The sequence below is a fragment of the Podarcis gaigeae genome (genome assembly GCF_964106915.1).
Source record: "Podarcis gaigeae genome assembly, chromosome: 13".
NCBI lineage: Eukaryota > Metazoa > Chordata > Lepidosauria > Squamata > Lacertidae > Podarcis > Podarcis gaigeae.
The window spans coordinates 54,824,951-54,848,700 of record NC_139689.1 but is presented as its reverse complement, the minus strand read 5'-3'; the positions used below and the strand labels follow the sequence as shown (position 1 = coordinate 54,848,700).

General features: G+C 45.5%; 1 protein-coding gene across 1 annotated transcript; it reads left to right on the top strand.

Annotated features, from left to right (window-relative positions):
- The first annotated feature begins 104 nt into the window (after nucleotides 1–104).
- Nucleotides 105–23,691, top strand: SART3 (spliceosome associated factor 3, U4/U6 recycling protein). Its single transcript, XM_083709176.1, has 19 exons — nucleotides 105–319; nucleotides 1,506–1,632; nucleotides 2,076–2,180; nucleotides 2,979–3,163; nucleotides 4,080–4,185; nucleotides 4,660–4,784; nucleotides 10,330–10,485; nucleotides 11,529–11,667; nucleotides 12,239–12,346; nucleotides 12,552–12,629; nucleotides 13,143–13,201; nucleotides 13,351–13,460; nucleotides 14,878–14,990; nucleotides 16,061–16,137; nucleotides 16,608–16,788; nucleotides 18,558–19,021; nucleotides 21,686–21,838; nucleotides 22,019–22,200; nucleotides 22,641–23,691. Exons 1-19 carry the CDS (start codon nucleotides 125–127, stop codon nucleotides 22,822–22,824), a joined length of 2,847 nt encoding a protein of 948 aa, XP_083565302.1. The 5' UTR covers nucleotides 105–124; the 3' UTR covers nucleotides 22,825–23,691.
- Nucleotides 23,692–23,750: the final 59 nt, after the last annotated feature.

Here is a 23,750-nt window from a genome sequence, read left to right as displayed (position 1 = left end):
CAGCTGCCTCTATTTTTCAGTCAGGCGTTAGAGCAGGGCAGCCCAGAAACGCGGCGGGCGAAAAGGCTGGCGGGAGGGGGCCTTTCCTTGAGTGGGAGAGAGGCGCGCGTAGCGGCGGCACAAGATGGCGGCCGTTGGCGGAGCCGCTGAGGAGGAGATGCGGGAGGCGCGGGCCTCGGAGGATGAAGGCGAGAAGGAAGGCGACGGCGAAGAGGAAGAAGCGGATGGGGAGTCCGAGTCCGAGGAGTCCTCCGGGGAAGGCGAGGATGAGGACGCGGAGAAGGAGAACGAGGCCGAGATCCAGCGCCTGGAAGAGCAGGTGAGGGCCGCGCGGGGCGGGGCTGCGGCGGAGAAGGCCACGCCCCCGCCCCCGCCCGAAGCGAGGACGGGGCCGGGGGGGGGGCGAGGAGGGTCGCTTTTGGTTCTCTCTCTTCCTGCGTGAGCCTGGACCTCCTCCCGTCCCCTGGCCGTGTGCTTGGGGAAGAGTCTCAGGGGTGCAGCTGGCAGCACCGAGCTGCCTGATGCCGAGGCAGATCGTTTAGTTCGTTATCTTGCTGCCTTTATATCACACCTTTTCCTTCCTCGTTTTTCATTGTTATAACTTACTCACTTTTATGCCACTTCATTCGAGGATCACAGAGCGGTTCGCTTCATAGAAACACAAAGATATGTAACAATAACAAGCAGACACCCCCCACCCCCCCTAGATTCATTGATTAAAGAAAGGCCTGGGAGAGGAGGAATGTTTTTGCTCAGCACCCAAAGATACGCAACAAAGCCCCCATTCCCGTGTTGCCACCCTCCGGGCCTCTCGTGGAGGGGGCACGCGAAGAAGGCCTCCGGTGATGCTTGCGGGGTCCGGGTCAGTTCACATGGGGAGAGGTGAGGTAGGTTGGGCTGAAAGTGAGTGGCTGAAGCCCTGGTCTCCCCAGCTCTTAACCACTGTGCCACACTGGCTCCTGCTGGCCTAATTAACTCAGTTTAAAATGCGCAAGAAGTCTTTCCCAGCCCTGCCTGGAGGAAGCAGGGGTTGCACCTGGGACCTTCTACATGCAAACCTGGTGTTCTATTACTGCCCTCCAATGTAGGCAGATCCCCGGTGCCTCTGCACTGAGAGAGAGAGAGAGAGATCTCCCTGAGGTACTTTTTGAGACCATGTTTTGAACAAACCATGCCTGACTTTTTGGGGAAGGAGGCCAGCCCTGGGTGATGACATGTACAGAGATGTAGCGGAAGCCATCATAATTAGACAGTGGTGTGCATAGATTTCAGGTTCCTGGTCTATGAGCTGGAGCTGGTGCAAACTGCAACTTAGTGTGCTGTGAGGAAATATCAGGGACTTGAGCATGACCTGAGAGAACGGATGCATAGATTCCCGCAAGAATGATTGTTTGTGGTGCCTTGTTAAGTCAAGAACACACCCAAGAAAAAAGCCCATGAGGCTTGACTTCTACCTGTTCTTCCACTAAAAGCTTATGAATCAAACTGTTTTTGTTGTCTTTAAGCTATCCATCAATGTATTTGATTACAATTGTCATCTGGATCTCATAAAATTGCTGCACCAGGAAGGAGAATTGGTCAAACTCCGAAGAGCCCGTCAGAAGATGAGTGAACTCTTTCCCCTTACAGAAGGTAGGCTGTTTTTATAGCTTGATTTGCCATAACCTTATGCTATTTATTTTATTTATCATTACATTTATATCCCACATTTTCTCCAGAGAGCTCAAGGGGGCATGCACACTTCTCTCCCTCTCCATTTTATCATCACAAAAACCCTGTGAAGTAGGTTAGGCTGACAGTCACTGGAACAAAAGTCACAAAGTGAGCTTCATGGCTGAGCAGGGATTTGAACCCTGGTCTCGCTGGTTCTGGTTCAGCACTCTAACCACTACTCTGCACTGGCTCCTCTACATGAGATGGTGCTGGCTTTAAAAGGGAGTTAGCCTTGTCTCCTATGAATTGCCTATCAAAGGATACTAGTCATAACGGTTATGTGCTACCTCCAAGTTGAAAGGCTGTATGCCTGTTGCGCTCGTGTTCTGTTGATATGAATGTACATATCCTGTCTGCTGCAGAAATCTGGCTAGACTGGCTGAAGGATGAGATTCGGATGGCTTCAGAAAACTCGGAGAGAGACAAGATCTATGATCTCTTTGAGAGAGCTGTGAAAGACTACATCTGTAAGTTTTCACCTTAAAAAAAAATCTAACACCACAAAACATCGACATGTTCCTAAGCCAAAACAGCCTAAACAAGCCACCTAAACTGCAGGATACTAAATTTTAAGCCAGGCAAGTGTAAACTGAAGGCTGATTGTCCGACTCTTTAACTATTCCTGGCAGTTTGGCTTGCAAAGTTCTGGGTTCCAAATATTTGCTGTTTATTTCTGTTCTGTACCATGTTGGAAAACATGGTACATGGAGAGAATAATTGGAAAGGGGAGAGGAATGAATTCAGGTAGCTCTAGGAGAAGAGCTGAGGGATAGGCAAAAGTGAGGTCCATTTAGGCTGGTTTGTCATCTTCTGCCTTTGCTCTCCCAATACAGAGATAATTTAGACCCAGGATGGGGAACCTGTAGTCCTCCAGTTACTGTTGAACTGCAGTCCCCATCATCCCTGTCCATTGGCCATGCTACCTGGGGCTCATGGGAATTTGGTGTCCTGCAACATCTGGAGGGCTAGGGGTTCCTGATCTCTGGTTAACGTCCCAAGACATTTGCTTTTATCCATGTGTATGCTTGAGCAGTGAAATCTATAAGTTCATCTTTAAAAGAATTGTTTCCACACTCTTCACATAAAATTTACTAGGGTGGCTTACACATAATTCAACAGCAAAAAATGTAGTACAGAAATCAATAATGAAAAAGAGTGGGTAGAACCCAGTTAAAATTGATCACAGTTAAAAGATCTTAAAGCTGCACTTTTGGAATAAATCGCTTGCAGACCTGAGTGGGCAGCATTCTGGTGCTTTTTTCTAGGTCCGGAAATATGGCTGGAATATGCCCAGTACTCGATTGGAGGCATTGGCCAGGAGGGAGGCATTGATAAAGTTCGTTCAATCTTTGAAAGGGCGCTAACAGCTGTTGGTCTTCACATGACGAAAGGAGCTGCCATCTGGGAGGCATATCGGGAGTTTGAAAACGCCATCCTGGAAACAGTGCAGGTAAAGGACCACTGTAGTCTATGCATTGGTAACCTTGAAGATGATTTACCACCATGTGCTCTATGCAGGGCTCCCCTTGGGCCTGGTTTGGAAGCTCCAGCTGGTGCAGAATGCTGCAGCCAGATTGCTGATGGAGCAACATTGCTCTGGCTGCCATTGAGCCAGAATCAAGGTCCTTGTATTAATTTACAAATCCCTGAACAACTTGAGTCCAGGGTGTCTCTGGGATCTCCTGGACCTTTATAAAGTATCACAGTTGGATTACTGCGATAGTCTGCAGGAGCGTCATTGGCCCAATCTTGTTGAACACTCTGCCAGTAGAGATTCAGGAGATGCCTTCTGTGCCAACTTTTTATGTCCAAGCTTATGCAGGGAGTTAAGAATACATAATTTGCTTTATGAGCTTAAGTTTTGAGCTTAAGTTTTTATGTGTTTCTAATCTAATATACATAACATGCTGATTTTTTTAATGGTATAGCAGTATACAAATACCTTGCTTTGCTACCCTTAATTTGTACTTGTGTGGATGGCAAATCTCCCAAGAAGGGGCTGTATTCTGTTGAGGCGAAAGGATGACTTATTGACTCTCTGGGGAAGTGGGATTTCCTGGTTCCCTGCAAACTCTTTTTGAATATTTGGCCACTAAGAAGTGCAGTGGGGTGGGGGTCAGTAGCCTTCTGAGGGGAGCCTTCATCTGGGGAGGAAGGTCTGCTTTCTGTCCCTATTCCAAGCCGGCGGTGATGGTGCAACTTAGGGGGCCTTATCAGCAGCCCTTGATGCTTGGGACTTCATTTTGTGTATGTGCACATTTGTTTCTGATGAGGCTGGTGGGCTCCTAGAGGCCTTCCACTCCTTGCTGCATCTCGTAGCCTTGTCTGATGTTCACCAATTGTTTTCTCCCTCTCTCCTTGTGCAGCCAGCAGCCGGCAGCGTTCCATCTGCTGAGCAGCAGCAGACAGTCAGCGCACAGCTTGGAAAGATTCATGTGCTCTTTAGGCGTCAGCTGGGGATCCCACTTCTTGGTAAGAACCTGTGAGCTTTAGTGGCTCCAGTCTGGTGGAACTGCATCGGCTTGGGGGTGTGTGCAGTGTGCACTCCGAGACAAATCTAGTGTGATTCTGATCTGGGTGCAAAGCTCTGGGTGCCTTCTCCATTTAAACTTGTGGGGGTTTTGGCAGCGGCAGAGAAAGGACTCCTGCCATCAATAAGGTGTATTGCCCAGAGAGCCTTTGAACACAACTTTCTCTTTTTAAAGGGATCTTGGGGATTTAAGGAGGGAATTGAAGGGGGAGGGGGAAATAGGTAACTTCCAGTGTGGCATGTGTTTTTTAAGGAAGAATAACTTTTGCTATTGGTTTCCTGTGGCAGAGAAATAAGTCTCAAGTTGGTTGCAATATAATTTTTCATCCTCATGAAAAGAAACTCATTTCAAATGCTGAGAGTCATGCTAAGCAGGTAGGAAATATTCTGAAATGGTTTTTGTTACTTATGCCAAGATATGGAGGCTACATATGCAGAGTATGAAGAGTGGTCTGAGGAGCCGGTCCCTGAAGCAGTGATCAGAAACTACAAGAAGGCTTTGCAGCAGATGGCTAAATGTAAACCGTACGAAGAGGCCCTGGTAAGGTGCTTCCTTGCTGGGTGGAATGGGGCTGCTCTTTACCAGCAGTGGAAATCATAGAAATGCAGAGCTGGACAGGGTCCAAACAGGTCCCGTCCAACTCTACACCTCTTGCAGTGTAAACTTATTTACAGCAAACTTGTATTAGACAAAATCTCTGATGTCACTGAAGCTCAAATCCAGTGTGTGTTTTATCTGGCCTCTGATAATGAATTTTTCTCTCTCACATACAGTCACGGGAAAAGGAAAGTGTACCCTCTTTGAATTCTGTGATTTTACATATGAAGACATAGTAACAATCATCTTTTCCTTAGCAGGTCTTAAAATGAGGTAAACACAATTTCAGATGAGCAACAACACGTGACATGTCATATGTCATGTCATGATTTATTTGAAGCCAAAATGGAAAAGCCATATGTGAAAAACTAAGTACACCTTAGGACTCCATTGTCTGTAGAACCACCTTTAGCAGTAATAACATGAAATTAATGTTTTCTGTAGGACCTTTCCCGTCTCTCACGTCATTGTGGAGGAATTTTGGCCCATTCTTCTTTACAACCTTGCTTCAGTTCATTGAGGTTTGCTTGCATTTGTTTATGCACAGCTATCTTAAGATCCTGCACAGCATTTCAGTTGGGTTGAGGTCTGGACTTTGACTGGGCCATTGCAACACCTTGATTCTGTTCTTTTCAGTCATTCTGTTGTAGATTTCCTGGTGTGCTTGGGATCCTTGTCCTGTTGCATGACCAAGCTGTTGGGCAGAGGGCCACACATTTAATTATAGAATACTTTGAAATACAGAGGAGTTCATGGTCGACTCAATCACTGCAAGGTTCCCAGCAAGGTTCCTTGCAAAACAAGCACAAATCATCACCCCTCCACCACCGTGCTTGACAATTGGTATGAGGCTCTTGTGCTGACATGCTGTGTTTGGTTTTTGCTAAACGTGGCACTATGCATTATGGCCAAACATTTCCACTTTGGTCTCGTCTGTGCAAAGAACATTTTCCCTGAAGTCTTGAGGTTTGTTCAGATGCAACTTTTCAAATCAAAGCCATGCTGCCATGTTCTTTTTAGAGAGACGAATATTTCTCCTGGAAACGGTTCCAAACAAACCATACTTGTTCAGTCCCCTCCTAATTGTATTGTCATGAACTTGAGATTTAACATGCTAACTGAGGCTTGTAGAGCCTGAGATGTAACTCTTGGGTTTTTCGCAATTTCTCAGAGCATTGCACGGTCTAACCTTGGGTGAATTTGCTGGGATGTCATTCCTGAGAAGATTGGCAACTGTCTTGAATGTTTTCCACTTCTGAATAATCTTTCTCACTGTAGAATGATGGACTTTACATTGGTTGAAGGTGGCCTTAGAACCCTTCCCTGTTTCATGGGCAGCAGCACTTTCTTCTCTTAGAGCATTGTGTCATCTTTCCTCCTTGGCATTGAAAACACACCTGAATGCTCCAGACCAGCAAGCAGCTAAAACTTTGGCTCTTACAGAGGTGGTCTCACTTTGTGGTGATCAGTTAAGCAAGGACATTTGATTCGCAGCCCCTGTCTGCTACTTAGCCTTTTAATTCCCATAGAAGCAGTAAGGGTGTACTTCGTTTTTCAGACATGATTTCTCCATCTTGGCTTTATTTTTGTTAAATAAATCATGACACGGTGTAATATGTCATATGTTGTTGTTCATCTGAGGTTGTATTTACCTAGTTTTAATACCTACTAAGGAACAAATGATTGCTATTATGTCCAGATTTGTAAAACCACAGAATTCAAAGAGGCTGCCCTTTCTTTTCCCCGTGACTGCATTTGTTGTTTTTACTTTACTCCGGGGAGGGGAAGGACTATGGCTGAGTCCTGGAGCGTCTCTTTTGCTGGCAGAAGGTTCCAGGCTCCTTCCCTGATATCTCCTCCTCTTCTTTGAGACCTTGGAGAGCTGCTTCCAGCCTCCCCAGCCCGGCACCCTGCAGATGTTTTGGACTGCAGCTTCCATCAACTCCAGGGTTTTTTAACAAAGTGTTTTTACTGAAGCTTTTCAACATACCATATAATAAAACAAACAAACAAATAAAACTTATCTGTTCTGTCAGAGGGAAGTCTGGCGGTGGGGGTAGACCCTACAGGCGAAGGGTTTTGAAATGGGGCGATGCTCGAACCCCTTTCAGTCTACACCCCGTTCCGAGGGACAATGATAGGGTGAGCAGGGATTACCCACCTCTGTCACTGGTGTTGTGCAATGCCAGGTCTATAGGCAATAAAATCGCCACCATGCGAGATTTTTTATTTCGCTGGGGGTTGACCTGGCTTGTGTGATGGAGACCTGGGTGCGTGAAGGCGAAATAGTCTCCTTGCATGAGACCCTGGGTTTCTCTGTCCACCAGTCGTGGACTGTGGGTTGAGGGGGAGGGGTAGCATTGTTAATCTGGGAGGATTGCTCTTTCAGGGCTCTGCCAGCACCATCGACCTCTGGCATTGAATGTGTTGGAAGACCTGGTGTCTTCCATGGCAACATTATGGCTCTCCCAGTTTGTTTTGGGTCCCACACATCAAGCAGGCCACACGCTGGATTTGATCTTTGGTGCGGGTATATATGTGATCATGTCCTCCCTTGTGGAAGTGCCATGGTCTGATCACTATGCTCTGAAAGACAGGATTGACTTCCCGCCCCCACCCTGCTTGGGTGGCGAGCCAATTTGGGCTTGCCCACAGAGGCTGATGGATCTTGATGGATTTTGTCAGGCCTTGCGGGACCCTGCTCCCTCTGGTGGCTCAGTAGATGAGCTTGTCGAGAACTGAAATAATGAGCCATCAATGAGATCGCACCTAAGCGCCCTCTGCCACCCCGCTGAAACCGGGCCCCTTGGTTTACCGAGGAGCTCCAGAAAATGAAGCGGGACCTCAGACGGCTAGAGCGAGTATGGCGGGGTGCCCGTGACGGAGCCTCAAGAACATCTTATAGGATGCTTATGAAAACCTACGAGATTGCAGTGAAAGCTGCGAAGACGTTTTACTTCTCAGCTTCCATTGCATCCGCTAGCTCTCGCCTGGCACAACTTTTTAGAATAATCAGGTCTCTAACATCCCTAGAGGGACAACCAAATGTAAATATGAATTTGACCCATAGCTGTGAGGCATTTGCGAGCTTTTTTGCGGAGAACGTCTTGCTGCTCTGCCGTGACCTCCCTGCCAATTTGGATACAGTAACAAAAATGGAGGCCCCTCGACTGTCCTTGGGTCCAGTATTGGACCACTTTGATCGGATGCTCCCTGCGATGTAGACAGATTCCTCCAAGCTGCACTTGCCTCCTTGACCCGTGCCCGTCCTGGCTGGGTGAGATCACCATCTAGTCCCTCATCACGGGGACATTCCCAGCGGAGTTGAAGAAAGCAGTGGTGCGTCCGCTCTTAAAGAAAACATCACTAGATCCTTTAGAGCGATCCAATTACCACCTGGTTTTCGATCTTCGTACTTGGGTTAGGTAATTGAGAGAGTGGTTGCTGAACAGCTTGGTAGGTTTCTGGATGAAACATCGGCTCTGGATCCATTTCAGTCCGGCTTTTGCCCTGGTCATGGAACCGAGATGGCTTTGGTCGCCCTAACAGATAATCTCCATAGACAGCACTAGAGAGGGGAGTTGTGACTGCTGATTCTTTTAGATTTGTCAGCAGCCTTTGACATGGTCGATCACGAACTTTTGGACCACCGCCTTGCCAGTGTGGGGATTCAGGGCACAGTCCGACAACGGCTGCGCTCTCAGGTCAGGGACAGAGGGTGGTGCTAGAGGAGTTGTCGTCGTGGCACTCCTTGGTGTGTGGAGTGCTGCAGGGCACAATCCTTTCCCCGATGCTTTTCAATATCTTTATGCGCCCTCTTGCCCAGATTGTATGGAGTTTTGGGCTGCGTTGTCATCAATATGTTGATGGACAGCCGCCCTGACTCAGCCCCGGACACACCGACCGGATGCTTGGAAGCTGTGGCTGGATGGCTGCGTGGGGGAGTTGGTTGAAGTTAAATCCTTTGAAGACAGAGGCCCTCTGGCTGAGTTGAGACAACAAGGGGTTGGGGGGCAAACTCCCATGTCTTGCGGGGGCTCACTTAGTGCCAGTGCCTTCTGTCAAGAGTTTGGGTGTAACCTTCGACGCCTCTTTTTTTATGGAGGCGCAGGTTGCAGCCACAGTAAAAGTGGCATTTTTCCATCTCCGCCGTTGGTCCCTTACCTTTCTCGCCCTGATCTGGCCACAGTGATCCATGCGACGGTCACCTCCAGGCTTGATTATTGTAACTCACTCTATGCGGGGCTGCCCTTGAAGCTGACCCAGAAACTCCAGCAGGTGCAGAATGCAGCAGGGTCCTTACAGGGTCCTTGCCGCGGGATCTCATTCATCTAGTGCTTTACCATCTGCACTGGCTCCCTGTGGAGTACAGGGTCAGGTTTAAGGTGCTGATTTTGACCTTTAAAGCCCTATGCGGCCTAGGACCCTCATACCTACGGGACCGCCTCTCCTGGTATGCCCCACGGAGGACCTTAAGGTCCATAAATAACAACACTTTGGAGGTCCCAAGCCTCTAGGAGGTTAGATTGGTCTCAACTAGGGCCAGGGCCTTTCTGACTTGGTGGAACACTCTGTCACAAGAGACCAGGGCCCTGTGGGATTTGACATCTTTCCGCAGGGCCTGCAAGATGAAGCTGTTCTGCCTGGCTTTGGCTTGGATTCACTCTGACCCCTTATATGGGATTTGGTATATAAATTTTCCCTTGGCTTTTTTGCTGGCCCATGTAGGACCAGCATGGATAGCTGGCTTGGATGAATATCTGATGTTTCCTCCCTTTATGGTCTTGCTTTATGGGCTGTATTTTAAGCCGTATTTTAATTAACTGTTCCCCCCCCCCCATTACGTTTTATTGTAATTTATATTCAGTGTTAGCTGCCCTGAGCCCGGCCCTGGCTGGGGTATAAATAAAATTTATTATTATTTTATTTTACTATTTAATTTTATTATTCAAAATAATAAAAAATGTTCACTCCAGGATGGTATCCAGCTATTTTCCAATGCAATATCCAGCTGCTCCTCATTCCTCTAGGCAGTGTTTTCCTGATCTTCAACCCCAGACATCCAAAGTTAAATGGGGCTCTCCAGTCAAACTAAATGTCAAACATAGTCTTCCTCCAGTTGAGTATATCAACTTAACAAAACAAAACAAAAAACATCCAACATTAGGATAAAAATCCATAGTTATTCACTTGTTGTATATTCATTAATTCATTTCTTAGTGTGCTGATGATTTTATTTGTGTGAACTACATTTGTAATGCATTTTGCTATGAGACTTATTGGTAGAAAACGATGAACACATGTAAATAAATCAAGTCCTTTCTCCACCGGCTGTTCCTATTTTATTTCTAAGCCACCTTGAGTCCGTGTCAGGGAAAAAGGTGAGGTATAAATAAATATATGCTGCTGCTGCTGCTACTACTACTAATGATAATTTCATAACATCCTGAAATGGTTCCCTTCCTCCCCCCACCCCCTTTAATTTCAGCTAGTAGCTGAGACGCCAAAGCTGGCAGAATACCAAGCCTATATAGAGTTTGAGACGAAGGCCGGAGACCCGGCTCGCATTCAGCTGACCTATGAGCGTGCCCTGGCGGAGAACTGCCTTGTGCCAGACCTCTGGGCTCGTTACACGCAGTATCTGGTAAGGAGCCCTGAGAGAGTTTCTCTGAGCCTCCTGAGAGGCACCTTTCTTGTAGTCTAAGGCCATTAGTTTTAACCAGAGCTGTGTTGCTTGCTATAAGAAATTTAAAATGCTTCTCCAAAGAGATCCAGACCCCATGAATGTGCAGTGCACGTTTGCATGATTACTCTTGACTCTGTATAGTTTATTCTGATTTTGCTCATTGTGGGGAGGGGGCTTCTGAATCACAGGCATCTTATTTTAGCTTCTTCTTTGGCTTAATGTGGTTTTAGCAGATGTCACCTGCTTTCAAGTGTATCTTCTCCATGTGGCCTAGAATCTTGAGCAGAGACCTTCACAAAGCAGAAGTTCAAAACAGATTGGGAAACATATGTCCTTGAGAGATTAACAAATAAACTAAGTGTGAACAGAGATGGCTTTACTCTGGTGTGGTTTAATTCAGTAACATATGCCAGTATTCTAGGAAACAAACAATCCATCCCATCAGTATTTTGTTCAATTTGGTTTATCTAAATTTAAATTTAAAAATAAATTATTATCCTCACTTTGATCACCCCTTCCACATTTATCACCAACACTTTATATTGTTTCATTGGTAACATAAGAGGAAAAATCACTATTACTATCTCTCTTAATCTGAGCACAACCACAGGGGCTCCTGATTAGGCTTTTAGTTATGTGATGTTGAATGTTATGTGTTAACTCAGTTCTATCCTGTTTCCCCTTTGTTTTGGTTTAAACCAATTTTTAAAAACTTACACATTAACCGCTAATAATGAACCATATGCTGTAGATATTATTGCAAATTTATGCCACTATTTTTGTGATACACAAACGACACGAGAAGGCTGTTTATTTTATAGCCTTTATTATTTCTATGATCCTTATTTATAAAACCCAATACAAAGTTATTCATAAAGCAGAAAGTGACACCCAGAGGCCATGTTCTGTGCGCCTGTGGAACTGAGCGCGCGCGCACACACGCGCACACACACACACACACACACACACACACTAACTTTGGCATTGGCTTTGTCTTGCAGGACAGGCAGCTGAAAGTGAAGGAGCTGGTGCTTTCTGCCCATGAGCGAGCCGTCAGGAACTGCCCGTGGACTGTCAAGCTGTGGAACCAGTACCTCCTGGCCATGGAGAGGCATCATGTTGAGCATGAGCTGATTTCAGGTAAAGAAGCACTCAGTTTAATGGAACACAGACGTACATTACTACCTTACACTGGGTGTTATGCAAGCAGTGACAATGGTTCACACAAGGCCTCCGTCTGTTTTGTCCTGGCTGTGGTGCTTCTTTTGATGCTGAATGGCCCAGTTGGTAGAGCATCTGCTCTTCAGGGAGAAGGTCCCTGGCTGCCTCTCCAGGCAGGGCTGCCTGAAGCACTGGAGAGCCACTGCCAGTTAGTGTGGGCAACACTAGGCTCTAGATGGGCCAGTGGACTGACTCTGTCTGGCAGTTTCCTGTGACTGTAGCCAGCCCACACCCTCCCTGCCATTGGGAGAACGGAAGGCTCTGAGGGACATCTTAAGCTTGGTCACTCCCAAATCCAGGAGCTGAACTCCAAATTTCATCCTGCTACCAATGGGAGGATACAGGCATAGAGTTGGAAGGGACCCAAAGGGTCAATCAGTTCAGCCCCCTGCAATGCAGAAATTAAAGCTAAAGAATTGACCAGGAAGGGTGGGGTGGGCAGATCACAAAAGCCCCATTCATGCCGCTTGCTTTTCTTTCTTGTGTTTAGAGAATTTTGAAAAGGCTTTGAACGCTGGCTTCATTCAAGCTACTGACTATGTGGAAATCTGGCAGGCATACTTGGATTATCTGAGGAGAAGGGTGGATTTTACTCAAGGTAAAATTTAATATGGTGTTGGATAATCTTCTAATAGTCCTTTGGGCAATTGCTGTATTTCTAGACTTAGTTCCTACAGCCAGTCAGTGAGGTAGCCATCCTGTCTCTGGTCTCTGTCACTTTAGTACAGAAACAGCACAGCAGAAAACTCTTAAGAGCATTTTGGTCTCTGAATGGTGCTCTTCTTTCACTTGGTCTTTTTCAGACTCCAGTAAAGAGCTGGAAGAACTTCGGTCTGCATTTGCCCATGCAATAGAATACTTAAAGCAAGAAGTGGAAGCACGTATGTTGGGGCTTCTATTTTTAAAAAGGATATCTATATTTTGGGGTTATGAATGCATACAGCACTGAAAACTTCTGATGCAATTTGTGACCCCTGCCTACTTGCCCAAGCCCTTGCAGACCCTCCTGGGTGCCGTACTCATCAGATGGGGCCCTCCTGATGGTTCCACCTCCCTCGGAGGTTCAAGTGGTGGTGGCCCAGGAAAGGGCCTTTTCTGTGGCAGCCCCCAAGCTGTGGCATTCCATCCTCACTGAGGTGCCTCTGGTAGTTTCACTATACAGCTTCCAGAAAATGGTGGAGATGCACCTCTTTACCCTGGCTTTTGACACTTGAGATGTATGCTTGCAGGACCCACCCTATTCTTGTGAATGTAATTCCAAATTACCTGCCGGTGATGGGTGGGCAATCAATTTTATAATAATACCCAAGACCTTTCCTTATCAGAGCTTTATTTGCCACTTCCTATGCTGTTCCAGTCTTATAGGAATCATACTTTCCCTACTTTGCCCACAGGCTTTAGTGAGAGTGGGGATCCTTCATGCACCGTAATGCAGACCTGGGCGAGGATTGAGGTAACCTTGGCTCATTCCACCATGGTGTATGATGCTCTGCTTTGGGGGTTGGGGGGCTATGAGTCTAAAAGGATGTGCTATTCTTATCAGAGCTTTAAAACGCTGCCCTTTCTTTGGATGTTGGGCATCCTCTTGTTTCTCCTTGTTAGGCTCGCCTGTGTAACAACATGCAGAAGGCACGAGAACTCTGGGACAGCATCATGACCAAGGGTAATGCCACGTATGCCAACATGTGGCTGGAGTACTACAACCTGGAACGGTAAGAGATCTGGCAGCTGCCTTCCTGGGATGTTTCAGCTCTGGCCCTGGACCTTTTTTTACGGCTTCCCAGGTTCCTGTTCAGAAACCCTACAGTTAAGAAAACAATCATTCAGATCTCATGCCAGGGTTTTCTCTTCGGCATCCTTCCCTAACCCTCAAGATTTGTTTGTTTATATCTTTATTTCATAAAATTTGTGTACTGCTTGATTGTAAAAACAAACACCCTCAAAGCAGTTTACAAAAAGATAAAGCAATAAAATCAAGGAAAAAAGTACAGCCATACTTTGTAACATTCAGGGGTTAAAATACTAAAAAAGATTAAAATTATGTCTACTTTCCAAGCATCTGGGTACATTTGTTTAAACAAAGTTCTTAGCAGGCACCGAAAAGAGTACAATGAAGTCAGTTGCTAGATATCAATATCAAGGAGTTCCAAAGTGTAGTTGCTGCCACACTATAATGTTAGACTATGAGGCCAATAATCGCTGGCATTGGCTGGATCTGATACAAGTTGGAGTCCAGAAGGATCTGGAGGGAACCCGGTTGGGGAGGACCTGAATATCGTATTCCCTTTGTGTGGGGTCAAAGTACTTTTGGATTTTAAGCCGTGTCCAGAGCTCTCCCAAGTGTTCTTGCACGGGTTCACTTTGTTCCCAGTGTGCCTTTCTGGCCTTTGGGCCTCTCCCAGGTTGAAAGCTTGGGTCCAACATGAGTCCACAGGCTGCAGTTAGTGAAATTATTTGGACGCCACTCATGAAACATAAATGTGCTACAAGAACAAACAGGCTGTGCTTGATGTACATTTGCAGCTGCCAAACCCTTCTCCCCCCCCCCCCCCGGAATATTTATTTAGATTTTCAATAATAATACAATAAAAGTCAAAAAGTAAAAAAAAAACAAAAAATAATGGCAAAAATACAATTTTTTTAAAAAAAAAAACAGATAAAATTTCCATTTACTTATTTTTCGTTAACTTATTTCCCAGACTTCCTCATACCTCCCTTTTTTGTATTCCAATTCAAAGTATTAGTTCATCAAATCCTTATTAATAATTTTTAACCTATTTCTAAATCCTTTCCCCCCCATATTTCTCTTAAAGCATTGCAGCTGGAAACCACTTAATTTCTATCCGACATCCTTCTAACATTCATTAATTTTGCAATATTTCTGTAAATAGTCTTTAAATTTCTTCCAATCTTCTTCCGCCGACTCTTCTCCCTGGTCTCGGATTCTGCCAGTCATTTCAGCCAGTCCCATATAATCCATCATCTTCGTCTGCCATTCTTCCAGAGTGGGTAAATCCTGTGTCTTCCAGTACCTTGCGATGAGTGTTCTTGCTGCTGTTGTAGCATACAAAAAGAAAATTCTATCCTTCTTTGGGCAGCTGCCAAACCCTTCTTTCCCTCTGATTCCAGGGCACATGGCGACACCCAGCACTGCAGGAAGGCCTTACACCGGGCTGTGCAGTGCACAAACGACTACCCAGAGCATGTCTGTGAGGTGCTGCTTATGCTGGAGAGAATTGAAGGTCAGCTGCTTTTGTGAAGCTATTGTGTGTATTGCGTTTGTAGTGGCTAAAACCCTGATTGGCTGAACTGCTGTGGTGTCACAGAATGTTCTGAAAGCTGTTCACTAGGGAAGCAAGGGGGCTTCAGTCCTGGCTTCCTCTTTCTCTTGGTGTGATTTGTATGTTGTTTTCTTGTCAGGAGCCCTTCATTAGAAAATAAACTAGGCCCTGCAACAAAAAATGATTTTCTCCACTAGTTTTCCATGTTCTCCCTCCCAGTGGTCAATATTTTGTGCCTACTGGGCATGCTCAATCTTTATTGGCCTGTTTTCTCTCCCTGCCCCATAGTTAAATTTCTTGCTCGCTTGTGCTGGGACACACCGTGCCCCAGCCGCCAACCATATTAAAAACTTAGATTTCTCGAATAATTTCTGTGGGTTGCCTTTAACTTCTGTCTCTGGTGATTCTTTAAAAATGGCTTCTCAGTGTGAACTAGGAAGTCATCTCCCAAGACAATGAGATGGTTTTTTCTCTACTGTGCTTCTTCCTTTTCTAGCCCCTACATTCTGTTCCCCCCTCCTACAGCATTCTGTGCCATCTAGTTATTACCTGACTCTTTTGGGGTTTTTACAAACTTTCTTTAAATGATTTTATGCTTCTCTGTAAATCTCCCCAAGTCTGTTGATGCCCTTTTCTTATCCGTGAGACGACTAATTTTATTTATTTATTCATTCAGGTTATTCAGGCATGCCTCACAAAGTGGTTCACATAAAATAATTACAACAATAAACATCATTTTTTTAGCTCTTTACCTTTCTGCCACAGCAGTGCCTAATTATTTACTTGCACTGGTGTGCTTTGGAACTGCTAGGTGGGCAGGAGCAGGGACCAAACAAAGGGAGCTCACCCCGTCATGGGGATTTGAACCACCGACCTTCTGATCAGCAAGCCCAAGAGGCTCAGTGGTTTAGACCATGCGCTATCTGCATCCCTTGGATACTGCATATTGGCAATGTATACCCAGTTCTGAAGGAGGCATATGCAGAATTGGCAGATGGTTGAAAAAAATAAAATCCTTCTCTTTTTCTCAGGCACTTTGGAAGACTGGGATGCAGCTGTTCAGAAGACAGAAAACCGGCTTGCTCGAGTCAATGAGCAAAGAGTTAAGGTCAGGATACATGCATCTTTTTAAATCTCCTGTTGTAGCTTTTCCCAACCTGGTTCCTTCCAGGTGTTTTGGACTATGAATACAATCGGCCTCATCCTGCACCTGGTTGGGAAGTCTTCCTTATTCAAACATAGTGCTCCTTCCTTGCTTTTTAAAGACCTATTTTTAATTGCAGACCCTGCAAATTAAGCAAAACTTTCACTAAACCTTGGGTGGGATGAGGTCTCCTGTGGTTCAGGTAGCGACAGGGTTTTCTGCTATTTATTCATTTTATTTTATTAATTTATATATTGGTCTTTATCCCTCATTATTGTCCAGCAGCTCCTTGGATTAGTTCAATTGGGTGAGAAGGAATCTGGATCTGAAGGTGCAAGGCTTGGGGGTTCCTCTGCTTCTTAGGGCACCGGAGTCTGTTAGGAGGCCACGGCCTCAGTTGAACTGTTTGCTCACACCGTTGCATCTGTTTGTAGGTTGCTGAGAAGGAGGCTGTCCTGGCGAAACAGGAGGCACAGCGAGCCGAGCAGCAGAAGCCATCGCGGGCAGAGAAGAAGAGGGCTGCCAAAAAGTCCAGGAAGCTGAAAACCGGAGAGAAGCGCAAGGCCGACAGTGATGATGGCGAATGGGGGCGGGAGGAGGAGGAGGAGGAAGAAGGTACAGGCTCCACCTGTTTGTATTTATTTCACAAAACGTATGTAGCGCAATGCATTTTCTGTGGGGCTTCCCTCGCGCTTGATCCAGAAGCTGCAGTTAGTGCCTTCCCCTATATGTGCCCACTCAATCTCTTTGGTTGGCGGAACTGGCACTGTTAGCGGTGCCACAGAATTGCCTGTTCAGCATTTGTAAGAAACTTCTAGTGTGGCAGCACCTGCCCTTGGCTTCTCCCTGCCTGTTCCTGTCAAGCAGGGGGCTTCATGGTACGCTTTTCAGCACCTGATCAAACCATTTTAGCCTACACAGGTGTCAGGGTGGATTTGATTTAAATCAAATCAATATACTGTAAATCACAGTTTAAATCACTAGTCAGTAAGACTTGATTTAAGTCACTTTTTTTACAGAAAGACTCATTCTTGCTGGTATAATCTTAATATTTACAATCAGATGTAGGCTTCATTTTTGGAATAATAAGTTTTCAGAGTGATTTTTTCAGTTGTATCAAAAATTACTGATTTGGTTATACTATTAGAAATACATAGACAGATAATTATGAAATGATTGTGAGGTTTAATAAGTTAACTTTATATTTGTATAACTTTTCTGCTGTACTTTATTGGAAGAAGAAAAATAATCATTTCCTTAATAACAATATAAACAATTTATTTAACTAAAACAATAACATTATAGCATATGTATCCATGTTTGTTAACTGATGTGGCGTTAAACTTTTTTTTAAAAAAAAACTTAGAGTTTTAGCACACAAGAAAAACTTATAACAAATCCTTATTTCCTGATGGATAGCTTTTGGACTATAATGTAACTTAAATAGAAAACTATCTTTAGAAATATTTAAAAATCCAATTTAAATTTTAAAAAATCTGATTTTAAAAAAAAATCCTTTAAAAAATGTCATTGATTTTTACTCACCCTGGCAGGTGTTCAGAAAGCTGATACAAGTTCTAACTTGTTTTTAGTCTATTGTTATTTTAACTTTCCATATGTCTTAAATTATTGTTAATTTTTCTAAGTTACAATTGTATTGCTTCATCATTTTTGAAAACTGCTTGGAGGATTTTGGACAGTCAAGTTGAATGATTTTTTTAAAAAGCAAAGCAGTTTACAAAAGAATAAAACAAAATTACCTGTAAAATCAAAGTTAACCATTTAAAACATTTGAGTAACTAATTAAATAGTATCCTGTGCACAGCTGCTAGGGAGCTAGTGCTTTGAATTTGGTAGAACATCTGAGTAAACATAACAGATTAAAGTAAAAAAGCGACCTGCATCTTTTCCCTCTCCCCAATAAATTGTGCAGCTTTGCTCTTCTGCATGGAACGCCCTAAACAACGACTCAGTCGTCTACTTGGCAGAGGCTTTCTGGCCAGTGGGAGAGATAGAACCATCCCTCTCTTCCTGGTCTTTCTGCCTGCTTCATTAGTGTTTTCAAGTAGTACCATAGTGCTGTACATGGGTGGTGTGACTGTGGCTTCAGTGTTTGCTGCCCAGTTTTCCCTTGCCTTCCTTCTGTGGACACTGCAGCAACAAGGCCAATGGCTGCCCCCTCCTGCTCCTTAACCCCTTTTTGGTGTGGTTTTCATAAATTAGTTCCAGTACGTGCAGTGGGATGTGAAGCGATAGCCTCAGGTGGAACTTCCCCCTTCTCTTTCATAGCTTCTGCTTAATATTTTGTACTGCAAAAGCCTGTATGTGGCAATGGAGCCACTTCAGTTGGGAATGTCTCAGTCGTTTAATGTCTCTTTGACCAGCTGAACAGCCCAGCAAGAGGCACAAGACGGGGGGCGGTGATACTTTGGCCGAAGAGGAGGTTGAAGACATGGAGATGGAAACAGGGCTCTTCGGAAAGAACATGCCCACAAATGCAGGTTTGAGACCCAAGGAGACAGCGGCAGCGACCGCTTCCAAGTGGAAAGACACCCCCAAAACCTTTCATGACAGCGAAAAGGACAACGTCACTGTCTTCGTCAGCAACCTCTCCTACAGCATGGCAGAGCCTGAGGTGAAGCTGAAAGATCTCTTTGCAGACTGTGGGGATGTGGTGGAGGTCCGTCCCATCTTCACCAACAAAGGGATTTTCCGGGGCTACTGTTACGTGGAATTCAAGGAAGAGAAGTCAGCACTGAAAGCCCTCAGCCTAGATCGGACAAATGTGGAGGGGAGGCCCATGTTTGTGTCCCCGTGTGTCGATAAGAACAAGAATCCAGAGTTTAAGGTACTCCTGCCTCCTTCCTTAAGCTGCTAACCCCATTGCTGGTCTCTGGGTATCGGGTGAGGAAGTCAGGTGGGGCAAAGACCATTGTGGTGCAGCTGTGGCAGGACTGGGGAGCATGTTGCCACTCACTGGTCATGCTGGCTCAGGTTTGTCAAGGACTGCTCCCCAAACCCTGGGTACCAGGCCTTGGTGACTTAGCTGGATCTGGTTTTCAGAGTCTACCACTCACCCTGTAAGGTATGCTGCCACCACCCCTTCAGCCAGCCTGGGTCAGGGAGACCCCCAGACCTTACTGGATACCACTAAGGTGTCTAGAGAAGCCAGAGCTGAGGAGGAGGCTCTCTGCTCCATGAACCCCTCAGGGTCATCAGCTTACAAGCAAGCAAGCAAGAAGTTAGGAACTGGACTTTAGTACCCCAAGGCTTCACCCAAGTAGATCAACACCATTTTAAATTTGGTAGATTTATTAAGAAATAGTAAAATCAAATAAAAGGTTGTTGTTGTTTAGTTGTTTAGTCGTGTCCGACTCTTCGTGACCCCCTGGACCAGAGCACGCCAGGCACTCCTGTCTTCCACTGCCTCCCGCAGTTTGGTCAAAGTCATGCTGGTAGCTTCGAGAACACTGTCCCACCATCTCGTCCTCTGTCGTCCCCTTCTCCTCGTGCCCTCCATCTTTCCCAACATCAGGGTCTTTTCCAGGGAGTCTTCTCTTCTCATGAGGTGGCCAAAGTCTTGGAGCCTCAGCTTCAGGATCTGTCCTTCCAGTGAGCACTCAGGGCTGATTTCCTTCAGAATGGATAGGTTTGATCTTCTGGCAGTCCATGAGACTCTCAAGAGTCTCCTCCAGCACCATAATTCAAAAGCATCCATTCTTCAGCGATCAGCTTTCTTTATGGTCCAGCTCTCACTTCCATAGAGTGGTACCTCGGGTTACAAATGTTTCAGGTTACAAATGCTTCAGGTTACAGACTCCGCTAACCCAGAAGTAGTACCTTGTGTTAAGAACTTTACTTCAGTATAAGAACAGAAATCGTGCTGCGGCAGTGGGAGGCCCCATTAGCTAAAGTGGTACCTCAGCACCTCTGTACATCACTACTGGGAAAACCATAGCTTAAACTATGCAGACCTTTGTTGGAAAGGTGATGTCTCTGCTTTTTAAGATGTTGTCTAGGTTAGTCATTGCTTTTCTCCCAAGGAGCAGGCATCTTTTAATTTCGTGACTGCTGTCACGAAATAAAAGGTTGTAGCATCAAATGGGCCCAAAAGGGCCATAAATGTTCACTTAGAAGTCTAATTGACAAAGTAGTTGGGGATAAAACCAGAATAAAATAACAAAGCTAACCTATCCCAATTCCAAACCTTCTGTAGAGTATTGAATTTCTGTTGTAATTCATTGCATGGGGGCAGGGGGTGACCTCCTAGGTGTTGCAAAGAGACAGGAAAGGGAAAGGGAGTGCTGCAAACATGAAAACAGGCTGGCTTTACAGTAAAAAGCATGGTAATGAGCATCTCTCTCAGGCCTGCTTTACTTCACTCTTTGAAATGAGGGCAACCAATGTGTCCCACTGGATGTTGCTGGACGGCAGCTCCCCTCATCCCTCCCCTTTGGCCATGATGGCCGAGAGGATGGCATTGGCTCCCCCTGCTCTAAACCCCTTTCTCTTACGTGCAGGTTGTTGTCTGCTTTTCTTCTGCTTTTTTTTTTTTTTTTGAAAGAAAAAAAAACATTTGCAGCTTCCTTCCCTCTTTGTTCTCACCATCTCCCTCCTCCCTAACTGCAGTTAGTCTGCACTAAGATGGCTCCTGCAGGGAGCCTGTGAAAGAAAGGCAAGCTGGCTGCCAGGCGGGGACACACACACAATACAGTGGTACCTCTCCTTGCGAACAGGATCCGTTCTGCGTATGTGCGCGGTGCGATTTTGCACATGCGTTAAGTGCGATTTAGCGCTACGGTGCATGTGTGAGCAGCCAAACCTGGAAGTAACCCTTTCCGGTACTTCCGGGTCACCACGGGACGCAACCTGAAAAAACGTAACATGAAGTGGACGTAACATGAGGTATGATTGTATATAGTTTCTCCCAAGACCGTCAGTGTACAGTTCTAGGCATTTGAATTTTAAGATCAGTAGTTGGGCAATACGTAATTGGGGCAAATCAGAATGCCATGAAGTGCGGTAAGCTTTTGAGTTCTTCAGCCAAGATGTAAACTTAAAAGTTCTGGAGACCTCAAAAGCTTACCACATTTCGTGGTCCCAATCAAGGTATTGCCCAGCTGTGGATGTGAGCCCCCACCCCTAAAGATCAACACAACTTCCATTTTTTGAATTTTAAGATGTGAAACTGAAATCCTGCATACAGTTGTACCTCGGGTTAAGTACTTAATTCGTTCCGGGGGTCCGTTCTTAACCTGAAACTGTTTAGCTAATGGGGCCTCCTGCTGCTGCCGCGCCGCCGGAGCACGATTTCTATTCTCATCCTGAAGCAAAGTTCTTAACCTGAGGTACTATTTCTGGGTTAGCAGAGTCTGTAACCTGAAGTGTCTGTAACCCGAGGTACCACTGTATATGTTTTTTATTAAACCCACACAACTTTGAATAGATTGGATCTTTCTCAAACACTGCTTGTTTTTGGAGTCTTAGAAATTCTTATTTCTCTTCCCTCAAGGTGTTCAAGTATAGCACTGTCCTGGAGAAACACAAGCTATTTATCTCTGGATTGCCTTTTTCCTGTACTAAGGAGGAACTGGAGGAAGTGTGCAAAGCCCATGGGAGTGTGAAGGAGATCCGGCTGGTCACAACGCGTGCTGGCAAACCCAAGGTAGGTCTTGACCACCACTAGTGGTTTGAGCAGATTCCCCAAGAGAGAGACCATATTGGGGAGTGGCTTTTAAAAAGCTTGGTTGGAGAACTGTATTTGGATCATTGTCCAAGTTGCCCATTAAGAGGAACAGGAAATGCAGTGTGCTGCCTTCATAGCACATCTTCTCTTTACTGTTAGGGCCTAGCCTATGTGGAATTCGAGAATGAGATGCAGGCCTCCCAAGCAGTGCTGAAAATGGATGGCCTGACAATCAAAGATCAAATCATTAAGGTGGCAATTAGCAACCCGCCTGCCCGAAGATTCCCTGAGAAGTCTGAGGCAGCAGGGAGAGCCATGGGACCCCGGCAGATCTATGGCGCGTGAGTATATTTTGGGTGTGGTCTCCTCCTTCAGGGAGTGCAGTATGGCTTGCACCCTGCACAGCAGCACAACATCTAGGACACCTCTTTCTCTCCCAAGCCTTGTCACTTAAAAAAAAAAAAAGAGACCTCTGGGCTGAAGAACACTGAATCCAGTGGTGCCAATGGGTAATTCTCATAGTAGTCAAGACTTCTGTGTTGTGCAGATGTGACCAGAAAAGAAGCCTTGTGTCTCCTGAAAGCCCTTCGCAGAGAGGCTCTTACTTGGCATCAAAAACAAATAAATGATGGCGTCTTTATTTTATTTTCAGGACCATCTAAAACATACAGTAGTAGGAAAAACAGTTGAATCTGCACAATGAATGCAAGGCACTGAATTTTAGCATGCAGTAAGCAAAGCCCCCAACATTTATATCTCGTTTAATCTGTTCTTTCAAAAGCCGCGGCAAAGGGAGAACCCAGCTCTCGATGGTCCCTCGGGCTCTGCAGCGCCAGAGCACCCCCATGGCCAAGGCAGAGAATGGAATGGCCCAGAACCCGGCAGCGCCATCCCTCCCCATGGCGGCAGAGGAGCCCAAGAAGATGTCTAACGCAGACTTTGCCCGGCTGCTTCTGAACAAGTGAGCAGGTGGGGGGGGGGGTTGTGTGCGCCAGTGAGAAAAACAGGCAGCTGGTGACCACCCCTCACTTCTCTGGACTTCCACGCCTACCAAGCTATACAGAGCAGGGAGCTGCTGATATGGGAATGGTCTGATTTTTCTCTGAGAATCAGGTGGCAAAGATGATGTACTTTGTGGGCAGGAGGGGAAATCCTGGTTGAAATGGCTTTAAATGCTCCCTCATATTGAGGGATGTGATGAGGGATGTAAATTCACTTTAGAGGTGGTTCATGATGCTTCATGGAGCTTCTTTCTTTTTTTAAGGGAAACTTTTTGACAAATGAGAAGTTTATAATGTGAAAGCTTATGGCTCTAAGTTTATACAAGTCCTATGGCAGGCTCAGATCCAGTTTGTTGGGGCAGCTTCTCTGTCTCACCTGCAAGTACACTTTACAAACACCCAGACACCCTCAGATCTGTGGCATTACTCATCTCCTCCTCCTATGAAAAGTTATAAATAGCAGATGCTAGTAACTTCACCGTAATGGCCTATTTTAGTACTGGGGTGCCAGGGGTAAGAATTTCTATTGACCATTTGCTCAAGTTGGTCTGCTTTTTTTAAAAAATAGATGTATCTATCTAAATATTTGAGTATTTGTAAAGATGTGCCAGACCATTATTTTTCAGCTTTGACACGATACTAGAAGGATCACTTGTAAACTTGGATGTGTTGCCTCTGTGGACCATTTGGCGTTTCGTTTGCCAAAGATCTGTACTTGTCTATATCTTGTTTCTTTGTTTTTTGGCTTCAGACTTTTGTTTGGTTTTGTACACCATGTGAAGTGTAAGACTATGTTCCTACTCCAGGCTCCATTAAAGCAAGTTCTTGAAAGCTGCCTGAGGCCTCTTGCTTGTGTGGCTGTGAAGACTTTGTGTCTTAGGCTGCAGAAG